Here is a 23,341-nt window from a genome sequence, read left to right on the forward strand (position 1 = left end):
TTCAGTAATCAAAATCCTTTTTGAATGTAACTGTATTCTGATTACCAACAATTTAAATTGTAACTGTAGTGGAATACAGTTACACATATTTTGTATTTTAAATACATAATCCTGTTACATGTATTTTGTTATGTCCCAACCCTATCATCAAGTTTAACATGCTGTACCACTCCTGGTGCTGCCTAAGGCACTTAGAGTAGCGCTGTAGGCTACTATTTCATGGTATTTCAAAACTATTTTAAGAGCCATGTGTCATTATGTATTATTGCAGCTTTTTTCGTTTTCTTTATTAATCAAAAGAGCAATTAAAAACACCAAACCAAATTATGTACAACAAACAAGCTATGTAAGACAATGACACAATGTATAATAATCTTTGAACAGGAAAACAATGTTAACCATGTTCTAATGACCTACAATTTGAATGTTTATAAAATAATCCAGAGGTAAGAAATATTTTTTCCTCAAAACAACTGCTGGTTGCCATTTGTCTTTTACTCTTACTCTCAACTTTTCTCCTTCCATTAGTGATGGTTTTTCTTACATAATATTTTAAGTAAGTGTTTTTATAGAACATCTCATACAATCATTCTGCATTTCTTTGAATTGCATTTGACATAAAAAGAGGTGGTTCAAAAGTATTGCTGCTCTTATTCACTCAGTAGCATGCTGCTTCTCTCTTTCTGGTAGTTTCTGGCACTCATTTGTATTTTGTCATTTGCAAACACATCTTTGGAGGATTCCTCAGGGGAGGTCCTGACCACACTTGAGAAGGACATGCTCACTTGCTTCTTGAGCAGCGCGAGTATCCTCTTCTTATAGCCCTTGCAGGCGAAAAAGTATATAAAGGGGTCAAGGCATGAGTTGAGATTCATGAGGCAGACAGTGATGTGAAGGGAGATCTGAAAGTTGTGCAGTTCTGAACAATCTGGGTTGTACAGCAGCTTCCTGATCATGTACTGCAGGAGGTCAATGTGATACGGGCTGTAACAAACCACAAACACAAGAATGACGGCACAAATCACACCGATAACTTTGCGACTTCGACCCGACTTCTCCATCAGTTTATTGGACTTGGCCAGCAGGTGGAGTTTGGAGCAGAGTGCGGAATAGCACAACAGAATGGTGATCATGGGAAAGCCGAAGCCAAGAAACACAGCACCAATGAGCATGACGGGCAAGTTATCAATTTTCTCAAAGTTGGGATACTCCATACATGTAATGTGATAACTTTGCTCCGTGTTTGTCATGGGCATAGACAGCAAAGGCAGGGTCTGCATTAGCACCACTGCCCATACGGCCACACAAATGTACTGCACGTTCCGAACTTTCCGGAACCGCGAGAAGCGCAACGGTAGTACCACAGCAATGAAACGGTCCACACTTAAGCAGGTCATGAAGTTGACGCCGGCATACATGTTGATGTAAAACAGCAGTGCTGTGGCCTTACATAAGCCTTCACCCATTGGCCAGTGGAATCCTTTTGCATAGTAAACCACACGCAAAGGCAGAGCAAGTGAAAACAAGATGTCTGACACCACCAGGTTGGCTGAGTAGAGAGTGGTGGAGTTCATTTTTTTTAGGTTAGGCCAGATGACATGCAAAGCCAAGGCATTGCCCAGAAATCCAACAATACATATCAGAGAGTACACTATAGGCAGAAAAATGTGTGCCCAACTGCGATGGCCATACAGGTTGGCACAGGTGCCATTGTTGGTGGTGTTTGTAGCTGATACCATATCCATAGGGTCAGTTATGAAATCTGAGGAAGGGAAAACAGATATATTACTATAGAACTGAGAGAACACAATTAACATTTATATAAGTTTACCAGAGTATGTAAGTGATGTGGAGTGACTGCAATTTCCCCTGCCTGCTCAGAGTTCTGTAATCAGTCCACTCAAGCTTCACTCCGGGTTTTCCATTTCCCACTTCCTGCTGTAAGTTCACCCCATATCTAAAGCACCTGATTATAGTTTCACTGTAAAGTTCTTTTAATATGTTTGTTTTTATTGTCACAAATATCTGGGCACAAGATATATTAAATAATGAAGCAAATATACAATAATTAGAAATAATGTTCATGCCTAATGTAAATACTACTATTATTATATCCTGTTAAAGCTACACTATGTATCTTTTGGCACTCTAGTGGTTGAAGCATAGAACTGCTAGTTATTTGCGGAGGAACACTATTTTGGTAATTGCGTGCGCTGGGCTTTGGCTCTGCATTTCTGAGCAGATTAATCTAATGGTTTAAGGAGTACCAGTGTAATCATGTTTATAGGTGATCAACTTGTCAGAACCATGTCACTAATACGAACTAAACTCGCCCCTCCCATAAAAAAATAAAAATAAAAAAGAAAGAAAGGATGAAAAAGATGGATATCCAAAAAATATGTTTTATAAGCAGGTAAGTAGCATATCTTCCACTGTTGTTTAGACTCATTGACAACAATTGTTTCAAAGTAAATAACGTTACAAAAGTTAGGCAATGCTGAAATTAGACAACGATTGCTAGTCATTTCAGATGAAGTCAAATCTTATAACTCGACTAAGGTAGTAATTGGTTTAGAGATTGCGTTGTTGCCAGCATAAAGTACATTTTTCTCTCATAAACCTTCCTCGAAAATGAAATCAAGCTCTGCAGTATCGCAATCTATAATAAAATGTAATTAGAGTGACTAACGCTATCAAATGAAGTACAATGCTGTAATATCTTTGTGAGCTTCATTAGAAATGATGATGATAAATGAGACACAGACTACGGCTGTGTCTTGTTTGGAAGGCTGCGTCCTCCGGAGGTTGCATTTGTCGGCCGCATACATCATCGAGGCTGTCTTGTTTAAATTAGTTTTTTTTGTCTTTCTTTTTCTTATTTTTTATCTATTGTCAATGCCATTTATGTATATGCACTTGTATTTATACAATTGTTAACCTTTTTTGCATTCCCAATAAAAAAAAGAAAAAAAGAAAATAGACAGCCTCAGTGATGTATGCAGCCAACAAATGCGATATCCGGAGGATGCGTCCTTCCAAACGAGACACATACTGCAGGTTGAACTACTGCATCCACATGCGTCTTTACTCAATATTCTTCTACTATTACAGGTTATGTCTGGAACATAAAAACATCAACATGGGAGAGCCCTCTACAGATACGAAGGATTATATACATACAGTATGCCATCATATCGCACATCCAACTTCTTAAAATAAATTTAACACTTTTTAACAACACATTTCACAATAAATTTAACAAGGCCAACAAACACTTTATTACCTTTATGTTTTCTGATATATCCTTATAGTACATAACTTTCACAACTGCATTGAACACTTTTGATTACTTTTTCAGAGTAAAATGTCAAATTCACATTCTCATAGTCACTTTATCTTAACCAACTCTAGAAATCACTCAACTTTTCTCCTTCCTTTAGTGATGGTAAGTATTTTGCTCCTCAATCAAAGTACTGCGTTTGTTTCAGCTCCCTTTCCTTAATGTGCTTGTGCACATTGGATTACAGTTGTGGCTTCAACAGTTTAGCTGATGTTGGCAGTTTTGTTTTCATCTTTCGACCCATAAGCACTTGTGCAGGCGACAGTCCTACACCATACAGAAGTGAGTTCCTGTATTCCAGTAAAGAAACATATGGATCTATTTGACTTTCCTATGCTTTCCTCAACAGATTTTTCACAGTCCAAATCACTCTTTCACTTTGTCAATTAGTTTGTGTAAAACCCGGACTGGACGTTGTGTGCTCAAACTCCCAACTTGTTGCATTTAATACAGCACTCAAAAACTGAGGTCCATTATCAGTCACTACTTTGTCCAGAATTCCATGTCTTCCAAAGATATATTTTAGAGTTGTCACAACATTTTTGGTTGTTGTCTGACAGTTTAAAAATCTCAGGGAACTTTGAGTAATAATCTACACACAGTAGATACTCGCCTTGCTCATAATGGAACATATCAGCTCCTACCTTATTCCAGGCTCTTTCTGGAATATCATAAAAGATGAAGTGGCTCTTTTGATTTGTTTTGCTTACAAACATCACATTTCGGCACAACATCTTCAATCTGTTAAGCCATGCCGGGCCTAAACATCACATTGTGTGCTCTCTCCTTGCACTTTACCACTCCTAGATGAGACTCATGCACTCTTTCAAGCATTTCAGCTCTCAAACCTTTTGATACCACAAGTCTAACATTCTTGTAGATCAGTCCTTCAACACAAGTTGACTCTTCTCGGAACGTCCAGTACTTCCTGATTTCTGCTGGAACCTGCTGTGTTTCAGCTGGCCATCCTGTTTGTACTAAATGAATCAACATCTGCAAATCTTTTGTTGTATTTTTGAATTCTCTCAACTTTGCGTCGGTGATAGGTAAGTGAGCTGACAGGTGATTGACATGTAACTCATCTTCTAAGAGCTGCTCTGACTGTTCACACAAATAAGCTCTGCTCAGTGTGTCTGCAATTTGTAGTTCCTTACCAGGCTTGTAGTTGATAGGCAAATCATAAGGTTGCAGCTTCAGCAACATTTATTGTAGTCTTGGAGTTGCCTTGTGTAGATTTTTCTTGAAAACGGTTTCAAGAGGTTTGTGGTCTGTCTCCACCTGCACTGACTTGCCATAGACGTACTGGTGGAATTTTTCACAACCATACACAATTGCTTAGAGTTCTTTCTCTATCTGCCATATCTCTTTTGACAATCAGTAAGTGCTCTCGAGCCATATGCTACTGGCTGGCTCTCTTGCATAACAACTGCTCCCAAGCCTTCAGAGCTTGCATCCATGGACAAAGTTACTTCTTTGTTGATATCATAGTATTTGAGGACTGGCACGTTACTTACAGATTGATTCAGTTTTTCAAAGCTTAGCTGTTGTTCTGACTCCCAGTGCTGCTCAACTTCCTTTTCCAGAAGTCTCCTTAATTGTACACTAGCATCCAAGAGGTTTGGAACAAACTTTGGCAGATACTGAACCAAGATATCTCATCATTGCCGCTTTATCCTCTGGCACAGGCATGTTCAATATAGCTTGTACCTTCTCTTGGTCTGGCTTCTAGCCATCTGCAAGACGCCCGCAGGCTATATCTCGCCTGGTACGGCACCATCATTAAAAGGAACAACTCTCCCAACAAAGCCATGTAGGACCACCTCAACGATTGTGGGGAAGGCTTATCAAGCTGCAGGTCAGGCTGGTGCTGCTCTACACACCATGGCGGTGATACAAGCATACCAGGCTGATCTACTGAAGCACTTGAGTTCGGGGAGTACTATCGACGAGGAAGCGTTTTCAGAGCTTCGTCGAGCCACAGATTTATCAATCCGTGCGACCAAGCAGGCTGTTCAATAGCTGCTTTGGTCAGCATGGAGAGGCATCTGTGGATAAATCTTTCGGGTATTAAGGATAAGGACAGAGTGTTCCTTCTTGATGCCCCAATTTCAACATCTGGCCTGTTCGGTGACTCTATGAATACAGTCGTTACCAGGTTTCGGGAGATAAAAAGAAACGAGGAAGCCTTTGTGCAATTCCTTCCTCACCGCACTCAGAGGGAGGGGCTGTCGGCCACCCAATTTCCCCCTGGTCCTTCTAGAAGGGAGGTCCAAAATCAGAGTGTGGCGAGTCGCGCTCCCCCTCGCAAAAAGTGGGGATCGGCTTGCCGCCCTCAGCAGCCTCCAAAGCAAGACCTCAGGACCGATATTTCAAAAAAGAGAAAGTCCTGATGTTCTTGCGCCCAGCCTTGTGGGAGCCAAACCCCGAAGGCAAATAAGGGTTATGCGGTGTGAGCTACATATCCTTTCTATGTGGTTCAGACCCCGGCTCCTCGCTTTGGGGCCACCTCTAGGTGCGTTTTGCTATCGCAGATTGCTAACAACGGATGCCTCCCTGTCGGGCTGTGGAGCGGTCTTAAGTGGTCATCCAGCTCAAGGGGAATGGGAAGCTCATCAGCTCGATTGGCATATCAACTGTGTCAAAGTTTATCTGGCCCTGAAATACTTCCTCCAGTATTTGAGAGGCTGCCATGTCCTGGTGCGAGTGGACAATACAGCGGCAGTCGGAGGTCTACGGTCACACCAGTTAAACAGACTGGCACGACAGATTCTCCTTTGGGCCCAGGGAAAGCTCCTGTCACTCGGAGCAGTATATATCCCGGGATTCCTGAATGTGGGAGCGGATTTATTGTCCAGACAAAAAATACAGATGGGAGAATGGAAACTCCACCACGAGGTAGCAAAACCAATCAAGCTAAGATTTTACGAAGCAGAAGTAGACCTCTTCTCCTCCTAACAGACAGTGCAATGTCCCCTCTACTTCTCTCTGAGTCATCCATTCCCCCTTGGTCTGGACGCAATGGCACATACATGGCCCAAAATGTGCTTGTATGCATTCCCTCCGGTTTCTCTGCTCCTGGGTGTTCTAGCCAGAGTTTGCCAACAAGGATCTTGCCTCCTACTGATGGCGCCGCATTGGCCGAAAAGAGTATGGTTCTCAGATATAATAGCTGTCCTCGACGCTCTGCCTTGGACGATACTGGTTAGGAGGGACCTTCTTTCTCTAGTGCAGGGGACAATATTTCATTCCCGGCCTGAGTTGTGGAACCTTCATGTTTGGCCCCTGAAGGGTACCAACTGAGGTACACTGGGTTTTCACCTGAAGTTATTGAGACCATTCTGAGTGCTAGGGCTCCTTCTACTAGAAGAACTTATTCCAATAAATGGGGTGTCTTTGAAACGTGTTGTACTGCACATAATGCAGATCCATTTAACTACCAGATTGCTTCAGTTCTGCACATGCCCCGCCACTCTCAGGGTTTATGTGGCCACTCTATCGGCTTGCCACACCTTGATCGACGGAGTGCCACTAGGGAAACATCCTTTGCTCACTCGCTTTGGTCATGGAGCTAGGCGACTGAGGCCTCCTGTTAGGACCAGGATCCCTTCATGGGACTTGCTATAGTCCTTGAGGGTCTGGTTGAGACCCCCTTTGAACCTCTAGAATCGGTGTCTGACAAGCTCCTGAATCTAAAGATGTTTTTCCTTATGGTTATTACGTCTTTTCAAATAATTGGGGATTTTCAGGCTCTGTCCTTCTTGCCATCCTGCTTAGACTTTGCCACAGGAATGGCGAAAGCAATATTCCATCCTCATCCTGACTACCTACCTAAGGTTCCTTTTTCGACCGTACATCCAGTCACTCTTGAAGCCTTCTGTCCTCCGCCGTTTATAACGCCGGATCAGGAGAAATTTCACAGACTATGTCCAGTCCGTGCTCTTCATGGCTACATCCACCGCACTAGCCAGTGGCATAAGTCAGGGCATCTATTAATTTGCCACGGGGGCCATAACATTGGGGTGGCCGCCACAAAACAGGCAATATCACATTGGGTGAGGGATGCTATTGCCCTGGCGTGTGGTCAAGCTTCACCAGCAGGCATCAGGGCTCATTTTACAAGAGGGGTCGCTTCTTCTAAAGCTTTGGCTGGGGGTGTCCCCTACAGCTTGTTTGTAATGCGGCAAGCTGGTTCTCTCCGTGCACATTCATAAGATTTTATAGTTTGGATGTTCATGTCACTCCAGGCTTCATTGACATGTTGCACACATATTCACAGCTGGACACTCCTAAAAGACATTCCCAAAGTGCTGAATCAAGTGCAGCATCTCGTTCCGCTTTTTCAGAGAACAAGGGTTACAGCAAAGAAACCAGAGATGTTCTTACACATGCTTTTTGTACTCACAATTGAGCTTTACTCTGTCCTTTGGCTCTATCGTGTGTCCAAAGTAGGTAACTAACCAGCAGCTTGACTTGAGCCATGGAACATCTTTTAGTTTAGCAAAGTCTTCCGATGACAGTACATTACACTCTGCAAGAATGTGTTAAAGAATGTGTTGATTTGTACAACATACACTTGCTCTTTGTGCTTAACATCGATGCTGCCCATGAATTTCTGACCATCCTGTTCAATCTCATGAACTTGTTTATCCATCTTTCTGTGTTAATCCTTTTTTGTTTGTGATTTGCAAAATTTTTCAAAGTGTTTTTTCAGTGAACAAACATTGCATTTTTTGCTGTAAGCAGGGCATTTTCTGGGCTCATGAGTGTATCCACACTTCATGCATTCCTGCTGACACAGTTTAGAGACAGTTAGTTTTTTACTGTTACTTTTTGTCAACTTTATTCACTACAACCTCTGCTTCTTCATTAAATGCTTTCATAAGGCTTTGTGTCACTTTGTTAGCCGACAAATATCCACAGCATTTACCAAGCTCAAATCGGGCTCTGAGCAGCCTCACTCTCATATTGTCACTGTTCATGGCACAGACAATTCGATCTTTGATTAACTGTGCAAATTCACACTCTGTGGCTTTATTTTTTAGGTCAGTTACATATGCGTCAATCTTTTTATTCTGTCCCTGTGTTCTTGTGAAAAGCACATGCCTCAAAAACATAATATTCTTATACTGTTCACAGTATCATCTGAACTTTCCTCAAGCACATCCAATGTATCCTCATCATCACCAAAATCCATGGTATTAAATACCTTTCTAGCTGCATCTCACACTACATGAAGAAAAGTTGCCCTACTTTATCTTCTCACTTTTACAATGCCAGTTGCCGTGAGATTCAAACTTTTCTCCATGACCTGTGAGGTTAACTTTCAACTATATCTTAACAACCAATAATTTATTTAATGTGGTTAGACAAACAGTGTTCAAAACTTTTCCAAAACAAGTACAAACTGTTTGGAGGTCTTAGCTGCTCCATTTTTACTTTCTACTGACACCATGTAATATCTTTGTGAGCTACATATAAGATGATGAGACACAGACTACAGGTTGAACTACTGCATCCACATGTGCCTTTACTCAATGTTCTTCTACTATTACAGGTTAGGTCAGGAACATAACAACATGAACACGGGAGCGCCCTCCACAGGTAAGAAGGATTACATACGTAAACTATTATTTCTCACATGCTCTAAGTGAACTTCCTAAAATATTGTACCTGTTGAGCAACAAAAACTCCATCTCTGGTCTTTTTTAAATCCTTTAATATCTCAAAGTTGTCACCACCTCTGAAAAAGCCAAGCCAATTTTGATTTGTGTTTTATTACAGTCTCTGTTGCTATCCCTTTTTGCTTGCAGATTCTATTCGGTTCGAGGTTTCTTTATTTTGAAATTAAGCCACCGTGAGGGATAAAGGTCGACTGCAGAGGATCGTGCGGGAGAGAGAGATCGTTTACGGACATGTCCGTCATGTGTGTGTTTATGTTGTCTTATAAGTTTATCATTAAAACTATTATTTATATCATCAAGCCAGTTCTCGCCTCCTCCTTTCCATTGATCACTTTACAGTTGCCACTTTACTGGTCACACCAGTTAAACAGACTGGCACGACAGATTCTCCTTTGGGCCCAGGGAAAGCTCCTGTCACTCGGAGCAGTATATATCCCGGGATTCCTGAATGTGGGAGCGGATTTATTGTCCAGACAAAAAATACAGATGGGAGAATGGAAACTCCACCACGAGGTAGCAAAACCAATCAAGCTAAGATTTTACGAAGCAGAAGTAGACCTCTTCTCCTCCTAACAGACAGTGCAATGTCCCCTCTACTTCTCTCTGAGTCATCCATTCCCCCTTGGTCTGGACGCAATGGCACATACATGGCCCAAAATGCGCTTGTATGCATTCCCTCCGGTTTCTCTGCTCCTGGGTGTTCTAGTCAGAGTTTGCCAACAAGGATCTTGCCTCCTACTGATGGCGCCGCATTGGCCGAAAAGAGTATGGTTCTCAGATATAATAGCTGTCCTCGACGCTCTGCCTTGGACGATACTGGTTAGGAGGGACCTTCTTTCTCTAGTGCAGGGGACAATATTTCATTCCCGGCCTGAGTTGTGGAACCTTCATGTTTGGCCCCTGAAGGGTACCAACTGAGGTACACTGGGTTTTCACCTGAAGTTATTGAGACCATTCTGAGTGCTAGGGCTCCTTCTACTAGAAGAACTTATTCCAATAAATGGGGTGACTTTGAAACGTGTTGTACTGCACATAATGCAGATCCATTTAACTACCAGATTGCTTCAGTTCTGCACATGCCCCGCCACTCTCAGGGTTTATGTGGCCGCTCTATCGGCTTGCCACACCTTGATCGACGGAGAAAATTTTTTAATTATCAAGGGTCGATGTTGGTCATGTGTTGTGGCTACAAGCTTTCAGCTACAAACTACGACTACACCTATGACCGCACATACACACGCACTGTAGTTGGACCTTCTTTACTTATTTACTTAAGTAAAAACATAGTTTGGAAGACAGATTGTTGGTGTACTTGCTCATTAAATTCATTTAGTTAATTTCTAAAAAAATATATATACATATTTTATAATGTAGATTGAACATATTATGTTCTTGTGGATGGAGCGGTATTAGAGGCAAAGAAAACACAGACTTTTCAACTTTTAAAAAACCTACAACTCTCATATGTTTTACACGATGTTGTCTTACAGTACTAAGGAAGTAGAGTACATGTGTACTGCCCTACAAAGGCAAAACGCCGTAACATCATGTTTGGTCAAAAATGAGTTAATGTCATTTTTGGGGTATTCAAGACCTCCTTTATCATGTGAATAAATATCGTGAGTCAATTTGATTGTTTTAACGAGAAATTAAAGGGCTATGACAACCGTAACATCCAAAACCATACGAGAAACCACAGCAGAATGCCGTAACAGTTGTTACGGCTCTTAGCCTTTGTTCCGGCATGCTGCAGTTGAGTTAAGGTGTTCTGACTTTGTTTCGCCTGGCATCAAGAGAGATGTTACGGTGCCGCTGTGATGTTACTGTACTCTGGCTTTGTCACACTGTCAAAGATTACCGCTCTTTTATTGTCACCAAACCGCGTAACATACACACGACACATCTTTGAAATAAAGTGTAGACTGCCGACTGCTTGTTTGTATTATTACTCTGTGATAGCGATGTGATAGGGCGATGGTTCAGATCTGTCAATGTCAGTGACAGCCCGGAGTTTGCTAAATTTAATCTGTGTCACGTAAATTAGCGCTAACGTTGACGCTGACACTCGCCTCACATCAGATGCTGAAAACCAAATATTAAATACAGAGGCATCCTACCTTTCCATGCAATCCGATATAATCCATAGAAGATATAATCCATAGCAATGCACATCATCTGCTGTATCCACAACAATCCATACGTGTTTGAGCCATTCCTTCTTGCAGGTGTTCACGTCAGATTTTACAGCTGGTTATCGCTAACGTCCGTACAAAGTAGGCTAACCTAAATAGTAAAAGTAATTCCAACTTTTTTTCGGTATACTCTGTCTATATTATCTCAGAATTAAAAAGTAGTAATCCAAGTCGAGTTCGTTGACTGAGCATCTTGAGCAGTTTGGTGGCCCTTAACCCTTAACCCTTTAACTGTCACCCCTCCCCCTTTTTTCGCATAGACATGAAAATCACTATCCAAACTTAAATGGTTGTATTTCAAGAATGCTTTGTCATATATACCTATGGACAAGTTGTGTTCCAAATGTTAGGTTGATATCTCAAAAAAATGAGCTTTCAGTAAGATTTTATTTGGGCGCAGTAAAAAACTTGGAATGAGCAGTCTCTAATCTCTAATGTATTGGTCCAATGTTTAATTAATTATTACTCTATATCTTGCATTTAAATACATATACCTTTGTATTCAATTATAATTAAATTATCTTTATTGTGAAAATATTTATTGTATATATTCATACTGTACATACTGTACTGCAAAGTAACTTATCTGTTATACTGTTTAACTGTGTTAGTGTTGCCGCACTATCCTGATCATTATAGCACTAAATAGTCTTCTATATAATTTAAAACAAATACCATGATGACTAGACCTTGGTTAGGTGTTCTTATAATGGATGTAAGTATGGTGAACAGCAAGTAAATATTGATTATATGTCAGTTACGGCCTTTTGCCTTTGCATGACTCCTGATTTTGGCACATGATACAAAGGCAGAGTACAGTAACTGCCAAACAAGGGTCAAAGGTCAATTTTGAGCTCCAGAGTTTTTGCATACAAACATTTCTTCAGTATAGCAGCTAGTTGTGAAATTTTGGGAGTCCTACCTATAATACTTTTGTCTGGACAAAACAGAAACTTTAAAGTCATTTTTCTCAGTTTCACACTCTAGTGAGTTAAGGTCTTTTGCTTTTGCAGGGCAGTAAAGTCACCAAGTGTGAACTTTTTGCATTAGTATAGTGCATATGTGGCAGAAAAAAACAGCTGAGGTTTCAGAGTGTTTATCCCTTTATAACATTTTTAAGAACGTGTCAAATTTGCACATGTATCGACGGAAGTCTGTGATACCACAGTGATGGCAAGGAAGTTTGATGTCAATCATCAGCAAAAAATGCAAAAGAAAGGAGGTCCAGGCAAGCACCATTGAATCAGAAAAAGGTGTTTCCTGTCAATCCTACACTGCCTGAAATCTGCACCCGCACAAAGACCTGTGAAATAAACAGTCAGCAAAACCCTTGACTTGAGTAAATTGGTCTGGGTCTGGGTAGAAAACAGTTATCTGTGATGAGGTTATAGTGATTGTGTAATGGTTAGTATACTTCTGCAAAACCATAACCTGTTTTTTGTTTCTATGCAAGAAGGACCAATACTTTATAATGTCAGCAAATCAAAGTCCATTTCAATCAATAAGTTGTAACGTGTTGTAATAGATAATTAAGGTGTCACTGTAGCACTAGCCATGCCATTATATAATTAAATCATGATTTGATGTACAATATTCAGCCAGAAGTATAAACTTTATCCATGTGCTTGTACACACAGTACTTACATGCTCTTAATAAATACAGCAAACCAGAATGGATATTTAAGCTTATGAATAAAAAAAATAATATATATTATTGCAAAATACACACTATAGTGTATTACTCAAATGTTAAACATTGCTTAATAATGTGGATCATTTCAAAAATATTATAAATAATAGTATGGATATTTATATAAATAATTCACTTTGATACATCATTCCACATCTGCAGTCCACAGAAAATTATTAAGGATTAAAGAAAAGGATTAAAATAAAAAACTTTAAAATGTTTAAAGCATGCAAAGTGCAAACTGTCTGATGATCTGTCTATTAGAAATTTATGATCCTAAATTGATGTACTACTTTTATAAAATGTATATAAAAAGGCTTAAAGTAGTCATTCACACAAACATGATTACCATAGGAAATTTACTTACCAATTCTCTTTTTTTGCCCCAGTTCACGTTTAATCAAATGATCTTATTATGGCAAGTGGCCCCTTCTGGTCTGACATTAACCATGTTTTGAAACACCAAAATGAGCAGTAAAGTACTTTTTCCATTCTGGTTTTGTAGCCATGACTACTGACATAATTTCCTGTGTTGCTGATGAAGACCTCCCCCACATCCCCTTTTTTTTCAGCAGTTCTCTTTTGAGTGAGGAACTGTCTTTGTCACATATTAAGTGCCATCCAACATGTGTCCTCTGTCTTCCAAGGTCCATATTTGGTGGATATTTCTACAAATAATAATAATTATTATTATTATTATTATTATATCAATATTATAATACTATTATTATTATTATTATTATAAATAAATTAACAATTGTAATTAAAAAAGCTGCTTTTTCATAGGAGGAAAATTTTTAATGTGGAGGACATAGAGCCAATTTTGTCAGGTGTTGAAGCTTTTGACATGTCAATTTCAATACCAATATTTAGCACTTGCCAACTGCTATTGCAGTAACCTACTGTTTAGTCTGTTCATAGATATAATGATCATAAATATGTGCAAAGACAAAAGAGTTGCTTTAAGAAAATACATTTATATTGTAAACGAAGCACAGTGACCAGCAAAGTAGAGAGGGGTTTTTAGACTTACAAAATGAATATTAAAAATCTATGTATGCATTTGTCCTTAAACCTTTTAAAGAACAATTAAAAAAAAAAAAAACTTTTTTTACAGTTTATTATGTGGTTTGTGGTATCAATAGGGTGTGACAGTAGTTGTGAAAGTGCCCAGTTCTTCGTTCTATTGTTAGAAGTTGAAAATTACATCTGCAGACTTTTAAAAATATCCCACATGCACCTGTAGTCATACGTTCCAACAACAAAAACTGAATTTGTATTAAACAACATAAAATACCTGCTCTATGGCTGCAAGGAACTAGGTAGTTTTAAAAAAAGCTGACTTTTTTTTAGTAAAGGTTACACAAATAGATTGAATTCCACAATTTTGTTATTCATATTGTCGGTTTTAAAATGAAATTTGTCATGGCAGATTTTTTTCTTTTCAATATTTCCTTTATATTTCTCAGTGTAATGTGTTAAGATGTATTGTACAGTATATTCCATAGGAAGGCATCTGAAGTGACTGGTAAAACACAAAGATGTCCACAAAAAATAAATAACGATTAAGTAAACTACTATGATTTATTGTAATTATAATCCTAGGCTGCCTGAACTTTGCTATGTTTATTAGGCTAAAATTGTAAAAGTTACTGGCTACTGTTTAGTGCTATGTAACAGTGTAAGGATGGGCAAGGAGGAGGTAGGAACCATGCAGCTGAACAGAAACAAGTAATATTTAATGTAAAATTAAAACATAAAGACAAAAACATAAACAAACACTCGGCAGCTGCATGTGGCTCTCTCTCTCCCGAACATGCCACATCTGGCTGCCCTTATCCCTCTCCTCCGCTGATTAGCCAGACCGCCCTCCTACTCGTCTCAGTTTACGTTTTCTGTTCAGCCGGTTCTGCCTCCTCCTTACCCGTCCTTATACTGTTACATGCAGTCTAAAAACGATCTTCCTACAAACTTTTTGAAAGGATGTGGCTTTTGACATATCTTTCCATCTTCTGCTAAACACTTTAAATTTGTGTAATCAAAATTTTTAACATTCACTCAAAAGTATGCAAAGACTGTAATGTATGAAAAGGAATGACTCATTATTCATGTGAGGTCACTTTTCTCCTATATCTTAACAACCAATAATTTATTTAATGTGGTTAAAAAAACAGTGTTCAAAACTTTTCCAAAACAACTCAGACCCACAATGAGGGGAGTCCCATTCTACATGCAATTGCGTAAGACTGTTATACTAAATGTCATTGTATGTTCTATTGGCAAGAGATTACGAAAGTTCCTGAAATATATGTGGAAAGTGCTGTATACTAACTTTAAGAATGTGTTTAAAATTCATTTCAACTTTAAAAATGTACAAAGCATCCAAGTCACTGTTTTATAATGCTTGTTTTTGAAGTCTTTTCCAGTTGGAACTCACTTATGATTCAATTTAAGCAAAGCATTCTAAAAGCATTTAAAATCGCATTAACTTCTACAATATGGCAGTTTTGAATTTGCAGATATATTTTATAATTTGCACATTGTTAATCAAAGCTATTAATTATAATTACTTAAATTACTACACTGAGTTAATGTTATAATAGCATAAAAAAAGTGTAGGCCTAATCTTCATATTCTAGCTGTTGGGTCTCATGTATTCAGATACAAGACAACGGTAGGCCTAACACTGAGGCCCACAAAAACAAAGTCATAAATCATGCTGATAAAAACCATGCCAAAATCAAACAAAGGGGGTACAAAACCGATCCCAAGAAGCCTTGCTCACTTTACAACTGTGTGAAATTAGAAAGGCTCGAACTCTCAACTCCTATTGGATGAGGCACTCAACAGAACGCACCTCAGTTATGATGTCATCAGGAGTAGAAATACCTTGAAATTCGGCTGTACCTCACTTCCAGTGACTTTGTGTGCCGTATGTAGACGTGGCTCATCGCTGCTCTTAGGTGTTGCATCATTGCACAAGGAAGTAACGTGCAACTTGAAACTGCGGCCATACAATCTCCATCTCGCTGGACGAGTTGAGATTACATTGTGTTCCACCGAACAATTTAACGGATCCAAAGGAAACCGCCGAGCAATCCGCATCTTCATCCGTTTGCCTGCAGAAGTGAAGAAAGAAGAATTCCCTTCCCTCTTCAATCAAGTTGACGTCGCTGATTTCTCCGCCAGCCCCCGAGAATCAGCAGCCGTACCGCCCGCTGGCAGAGCAAGGAAACGTCCCCCCCATCATCACCCGAGCCTCGAGGAACCGAGTTGGAGTCAAACGACGGATGAACACACGTTCTAAGTAATAGGTTAACGTCTGGGCAGAGATAGGATATTTAGGTGTGTTATTCTTGTGGATCAAGTTTATTGTTTGTACAGTTTATGGACCGTGGAGTCCGCTCATTTGTTGCTATTAATACTCAAGGTATTAATGTAACATACTGTTATCACAAATGAGAGGGGAGGAAATGAAAGAAGTCGTACAAGTGAAAGACACGCCGCACACTCAGACGCCATATACCGGCTTCTCTCCGCCCACATTCGCGGCCATACTCTCTGGCCAGAAATCTCACGTGACGTACTCTCCACGAGAGTCATGTCCGCCATTTTGTGTGCGTCACTCCTCACACACACACACACACACACACACACACACACTAGGGCTGCACGATTTGGGGAAAATGTCGTACTGCGATTATTGAGGCTAATATTGAAATATGCGATTGCAATATAATAAACAAATAGTATCATGAGTCAACTTGCGGTTATCAAGGAAAATGCACAAATAGATTACTGATAATGCTGAAATGTGTATTTCTCAACTCACACATACAAACTAGCAACAACAACAACAACTATAAAAGCAGTGTTTTCAAATTAAAATATTTTTACAAAATTAAATAACATCTTTGCATTACTGCAAACTGAATATAAAAGTATGGTTCACTCAAACTAAAACTTTTGTTGTTGTTGCTGTTGTGTTTTTTTTTTTTTTTAAATGACCAACTGGTATTTCCAAATCCTCTTTCTAAAAAGTTTTACTTCTTGCTGGTACCTCTTGTCCAGTGTGTGGATCATTTTCTGAAATCCCACTTTTCATGGGCAAACAGCTCTCAGAGAGAATGGGCTGTCACGTCCACACATGCACTTATTTATTTAATATAATCACAGCATTTTGCCATCATATAATCGCACAGGCTGACATCGCAATTGCGATATGATTAATTGTGCAGCACTAACACACACACACACACACACACACATACCGTCCTCTCATGTGTTTTAGGCTTATTTTGGTTACCATATCTAATCACGTCACTGTTAAGTTTGTTGTTAAATGTCGGAAGTTTATTGACTGCATTGTATTGATTATTAATTGATATAATATTTTCAATAAACTTCGTTATAATTAAAAGAAAAGAGAAGTGTTTGGTTTGATTTGCATACACATGTGTCAAAGGCTGGCAAGGGATGCCAGTGCTCAAATTCAACCCTTCATTGTTACCTTTTTAATATTGATGATCAACAGACATCAATTTTTCATAAGAGAACAATCTAACATTGAGACTGTTATACTGTCTGGTTATTAGTCCCTGATTCCAGGGTGGTGCCCCGTCAACATTAATCCTACTTAATATTCTGTTGATTTTGATAATTGACAATTATCTTTGATGATTGTTGAATTTGAAGGATCAATAAGCTAGTGTTAAGGGATTAAAAAAAGCTAACATTGATTCTAATCAATGTTCTATTGATTTTAATAATTAATAATTATCTATGATAATTATGAATTATTGCTAATAACCAAACCTGCACCTAAACTGTGAGCCCTACATAGCAAAGCATTTCCATGAATATGATTATTAGTGGGATGATGATGAGAAATCTTTTTGACCCTGTTCACTGCGAAAAACAACGAGTGTGATGATAAACAGGAAACCTCAGTTTTAATGCAATAACAAATTCATGATTTCAAGATTTTGTTTTCTATAGAATGACACATGTTCCAGAAGCATACGTACTGCACATCGCTTCTGCTCAACCAAATTCACACTTTTTAAATGTGTAAGCAGAGATATCTCACATAACAATTGTAGTTGTAAAGTGTGTGAAGATGTGTTTATCTTACATCTCAGGGCTGTTTTCACACCCACTGAGACACAGACAACTCAAAACTATTGCATCCAATGGTGAAATGAATCTGTTGAAGTGTTATCAAATGTAATTGCCTTATTACCTTCATCCATGATCATTATTTTATTGATATCAACACATTTATCTTTGTTTTAGCTTGAAAACCAAGGTGTTGTGGTATAGTGTGTAAAGATTTAGGCTGGTTGCCAGAAGGTTGGTTTAAAGCCCTCAAGGGTTGATCAAATAATTTTATTCTCAGGTTACTGCAGGAGGACTTTATGTAGTAGCAAGTGTTTCAGTTTGTGTCAGGATCCGGTTTGTGTCATGTGTTTCAGGTGCCTTTGGCACACAGAATCAGTGTTTCCATGGGAACGTTGATCATGCCAACTCTCAGCTGGTGAGCGGCACCTGTCCCTTGTTTGTTCCTGCTTATTTTAATCCTTCGTGTGTCATGTTGGGGGCTGGATAGTTGAATGCCCCACGTTTCGGGAGTATGGTTGCCTTCCAGTTTGCTGCATGTCAGCTGTTCTTCAGCTGAGGTTTCCTCATGGCTCTGCTCCTCGCTGTCACAGTGCGTGCGATCACCTGCGGTAGAGCTCATCACGGAGGATTCCTCATTACTCTGATTATGTTATTGTTGCTGTTAATTGTTTTGATATGTTTAGATAACGTACGACCGAGTACAGTTCTAACGGTATACAGTTGTAACTGAATATTCGCTTCTCGTGCAAGAACTGTATTTTTCAGTGTACATTTACATTAGTGTCCTCTCTCTTTGTGGAACATTTGAAGGACATAGTCTATATTGTTGCAAAATGATAACAGAACATCTGTTTTGTGGTGTACATTTGAATTTTCTTCCTCTATTTCATTGTGGATAAATCATTATTCCTGACTGAGCATGAAAGGAAACTTTGGTACATTTACATTTATGCATTTGGCAGACGCTTTTATCCAAAGCGACTTACAGTGCAATTATTACAGGAACAATCCCCCCGGAGCAACCTGGAGTTAAGTGCCTTGCTCAAGGACACAATGGTGGTGGCTGTGGGGTTAGAACCAGTGACCATCTGATTAACAGCCCTGTGCTTTAGCCACTACGCCACCACCATAGCACTTCATTTTTCAGTACAGTACTGTTCTACATTTACGTACTTTATAGTTACAACTACAGTAATTACTAGGTACTATCCCTAAATCTTACCCCAACGCTATCCTTAACCCATATTAAGTACATGTAGTTCCCCTTCTGTCACTCACTCGACGTTGTGTTGATTGTAGTGTCACAAGGGGGTTCTTTCGGGAGCCTCGGATACCTCTAAATTTGAAAAAGGCCAATGCCAAATTGGCAAACAGAATTTACATGTTTGCGCAATTGCGGGATGTGCCTCTGTTGATGAGCGGTTATGTGTGTTCAGCGAGCTGAAGCCTCACTCTGTTCCACATCCTGGGTATGTCAAAAACGATCATCACATTAGTGCCCCTCGCACAGAGCTTGGATACATGGCTTACGCTTCCAACCCATCGCGCTGGCTGGCAAGGACCATCCGGCTCTGGTATGCAATTCAGTTTGCCAGGCATCCTCCCCGATTCCTCCCCTTTGGCCTGTCCCTGTCCCCTCTCTTCATATGTCACATCTCACCTGCCACCTCCTCCTTTGGAGTCAGCACTAACTGAGGTCACTGCACACCACTCATATTGCGGGCAGCTTAAACATGACAGTGGATGCGCTGTCGTAACAGGCTCCACTCATCGGAGAGTGCAGTCTCCACCCCCAGGTGGTTCAGCTGATCTGGGACCGTTATGGCAAAGCACAGATAGACCTGTTCACTTCTCAAGAGAACTCCCATTGCCCGTTCTGGTACTCCCTCAGGTCAGAGGCAAGTCCCCTCAGGACAGATGCGTTGACACACAGCTGGCCCTGGGGGCTGCGCAAGTATGCATTTCCCCCAGTGAGCCTACTTGTACAGGTGCTGTGCAAGGTCAGGGAGGATGGGGAACAAGTCACTCTAGTGGCTCCTTACTGGCCCACCCGGACTTGGTTCTCGGATCTCACGCTCCTCGCAACTGCACCTCCCTGGCAAATCCCTTGAGGAAAGACCTTCTTTCTCAGGGACGGGGCACCCTCGTGCATCCACGGCCAGACCTCTGGAACCTCCATATCTGGCCCCTGGACGGGATGCGGAAGATCTGAGTTGTCTACCACCAGCTGTCGTAGACACCATCAACCAAGCCAGAGCTCTGAAAAGTGACGCCTGTTTGCAAATTGGTGTTCTTCCCAATCTGAAGACCTGCAGAGGTGCACAGTCAGTGCTCTCATTCCTATATGGAAAGCTGGAGAGGCGTCTGTCCCCCTCCACCTTGAAGGTATATGTTGCCGCTATAGCGGCCCACCAAGACGCGGTGGATGGTAAGTCCCTAGGAAAGCAGAGGCTGAACCCTCCCAGGCTATGCCTGTTCCCCTCATGGGATCTCTCTGTGGTCCTTACGAGTCTTCAGAGAACCCCCTTCAAGCCTCTAGAATCAAGTGCCCTGTCCCAGAAGACGGCCCTCCTGATTGCACTTGCTTCCATCAAGAGGATTGGAGACCTGCAAGCATTCCCTGTCAGCGACACTTTCCTGGAATTCGGTCTGGAAAATACTCATGTCATCCTGAGACCACAACTGGGCTACTTGCACAAGATTCCTATGGTCCCTTTTAGGGGTCAGGTAGTGAACCTGCAAGCGCTGCCCCAGGAGGAGGCCATATGTGACCTGTCACGGAAACCAGTGACACAAGTCGGCAGCACAACTTGTGAGCAAAATGAGAAACAAGTGTTTTTTTCCAAAATTGGTGATTTCCGCTTTTTTGCAGAATCTGTTAGTTGAGATCATGAAGAAGCCTCTCCATGTTTGAGATAACAGTATTGGTATATTTAAAAGCGTACATTTTGAGGTTGAAATCGGCTTGTTTTTCGGAGATTCTAGCATGCAGTAGGGGCGTGTCATTGTCTGTGTGTATTTCCGTACTGAATAGCCGCGGCGCTTTTGCCCCCGCCCCTAACAGCGTGGCTACTTATTATGCAGCGCTCTAGCCGGCTCTATCTGATATCAAAATTCAATGAAGATGGACGCCGCAAAGAATGTCGCAGACGAGCTGAACCGTGGCCGTTACAACGAAAATGTTTTGAAGTACTTCTTCGACAAGCCGGATGCTTATGAACAAGCGTTCACTGATTCTGAAGACGATCTGAGCGGCGATGAAAGTGGCATGATAAGACTGAATAATATACCTAATCTACAACTGAGCGAAGATGAAGACGAGGAAGAATGTATCGGACTGGCGTCATGCGAATTATTGGACATTTAGAGGCAAACAGACGCACAGTGCAAACTTCGGAGATGGTTACATCCACAAAGAAGACCCCGACAAAGAGAAAGTGTGCCCGAACGACTTATTTCATTGGAGGCAACGAGATCTGCAAGAATACTTTTCTGTTTCTTATGGGGTGAGTTTCCATAAACATCAAAGTTTGTCGTTTTTTGTTCATTCTAAGAACACGTTACACGTTATCTCATGTTTAGTCCATGTTTACAGGGGGAGCTTTACAGGGGTATGGCTTATCTAAATGAGATGTAAATGAGCCCTATTGTCACTCCCAGCAGCAGAGAGGTGAGAACTGCACAATCTTTTGAGGCCGTTTTCTCCCTTTTAGCTTTTTGAGTGCCTACCTTCAAATGGCCACAACTTCTCCAAATATTGTCAGATTTCCATGTGTTACAAATCGTTGGAAAGCTTGGAGACTACACTTTCAGAATCTGTGAATAACTCAAAATGCCCCAAAACCGACTTGTGTCCCTACATTCCGTGATCGGTCACATATCATTGTTGTGTCCGGTACGTTCTTTGCGTACCTAATTGGAAAGGGAATGCTGTCTCCGAATAGAGGCTTGCCCACTGGGTAGTCTACGCCATCGCACTGGACATCAGACTCAGGCCATTCTTGCCGCCTTGCGGGTTAAAACACACTCTACAAGAAGTGTGGCATCCTCGTGGGCACTGGCCAACGGCACCTCTCTAGCAGACATCATTAGAGCAGCGGGCTGGGCGACAACCAATACCTTTGCGAGATTCTACAATCTCTGGTTTGAGTCGGTTTCGTGTCAGGCTGAGCATGTAGATCTCGGTAACACAGGATGACTGACCAGGTATACCGCTTGCGCTAGCGCCCTTCCTCTTCACTGAGGTGATCACATGCGCTGTTTCTCCCAGGAAAGTCCACTAATCTTGCGCTTCCTGGATGTCTTTCCTCACTAGCCCTCTGGTCCGCAAATTCAGCGGAGGAATTCCCGACCAGACCCACTATTGGTACTAATTACTCTGTACTGGAATAGGTGCTCCACAGGGTTCGCCTTCATGGATTAATCCCCCTTTGTGTATTTTCCGTGGACCTGAGTCTCCCTTGGGCAGTCCCCTCCGCTTTCCGGTTGCTGTGCTTGTAGCAACTCCTCCCTCTCAGCAGGTAGGATCTACCACCACGCCACTTCAACATGTGGCCTAATGTGGCCATGTGAGGTATTCGCCACATTTAACCTCCCCCCAGCCTGGGCAGGATGTGGTCTCTGCGGGGTCTTTTCCCCTGAAAGAATAGGAGTTGGAAAAGAATGCCTTCCCTGATGGGTGTTATAGCTTAATGGCCCAGCCACATCTAACACTCTATGAGGAGAAACATAGAGAAAAGGCCTCGGCTGGCGAGGCCTGCTCCCATGCTTGCCACGTTGCTTGTTCCCACCCCAAAGGGAATCCTTGGCCGGATGCTGGTAACCTAATAAAAACAATATGACATCTTAGTGGGGCGTCATGGAGGGTTAGCCTTTGGCATGCTACAGCCTGCTGCACCAGCATCAGCAGATCACGTAACACGATTAGTGTACAATATTGAATAGGGACCCTTTGTGACACTACAATTGACACAATATTGAGTGAGTGACACAAGGGGAACGTCTAGGTTACTAGTGTAATCCCCATTCCATGATGGAGGGTACGAGACGTTGTGTCCCCCTTTCCACAACACTGTACCAAGCCACTGTAAAGACCGAACCTTGTTCTCGGCTCATCAGTGCAGAACCTGACTGAACAGATGCACATCCTGCCTTTTATACCCATATGTCCTGCAAATGCTGTTCGCCAATTTGACATTGGCCTTTTTCATATTCAGAGGTATCCAAGGCTCCCAAAAGAATCCCCTTGTGTCACTACAATCAACACACCGTCTCGTTCCCTCCATCAGGGAATGGGGGTTACACTACTAACCTAGAT

The 23,341-nt window shown here is 41.2% G+C and overlaps 1 protein-coding gene across 1 annotated transcript; it reads right to left on the reverse strand.

Annotated features, from left to right (window-relative positions):
* LOC127659157 (G-protein coupled receptor 183-A-like) lies at positions 1 to 13,393 on the reverse strand. The gene is made up of 2 exons (XM_052148828.1): positions 13,271 to 13,393; positions 1 to 1,762 (listed from the first exon to the last, which is right to left on the reverse strand). Exon 2 carries the CDS (start codon positions 1,743 to 1,745, stop codon positions 651 to 653), a length of 1,095 nt encoding a protein of 364 aa, XP_052004788.1. The 5' UTR covers positions 1,746 to 1,762; positions 13,271 to 13,393; the 3' UTR covers positions 1 to 650.
* Between the last annotated feature and the right edge of the window lie 9,948 nt (positions 13,394 to 23,341).

The sequence above is a fragment of the Xyrauchen texanus genome, chromosome 18 (assembly GCF_025860055.1).
Source record: "Xyrauchen texanus isolate HMW12.3.18 chromosome 18, RBS_HiC_50CHRs, whole genome shotgun sequence".
Lineage (NCBI taxonomy): Eukaryota > Metazoa > Chordata > Actinopteri > Cypriniformes > Catostomidae > Xyrauchen > Xyrauchen texanus.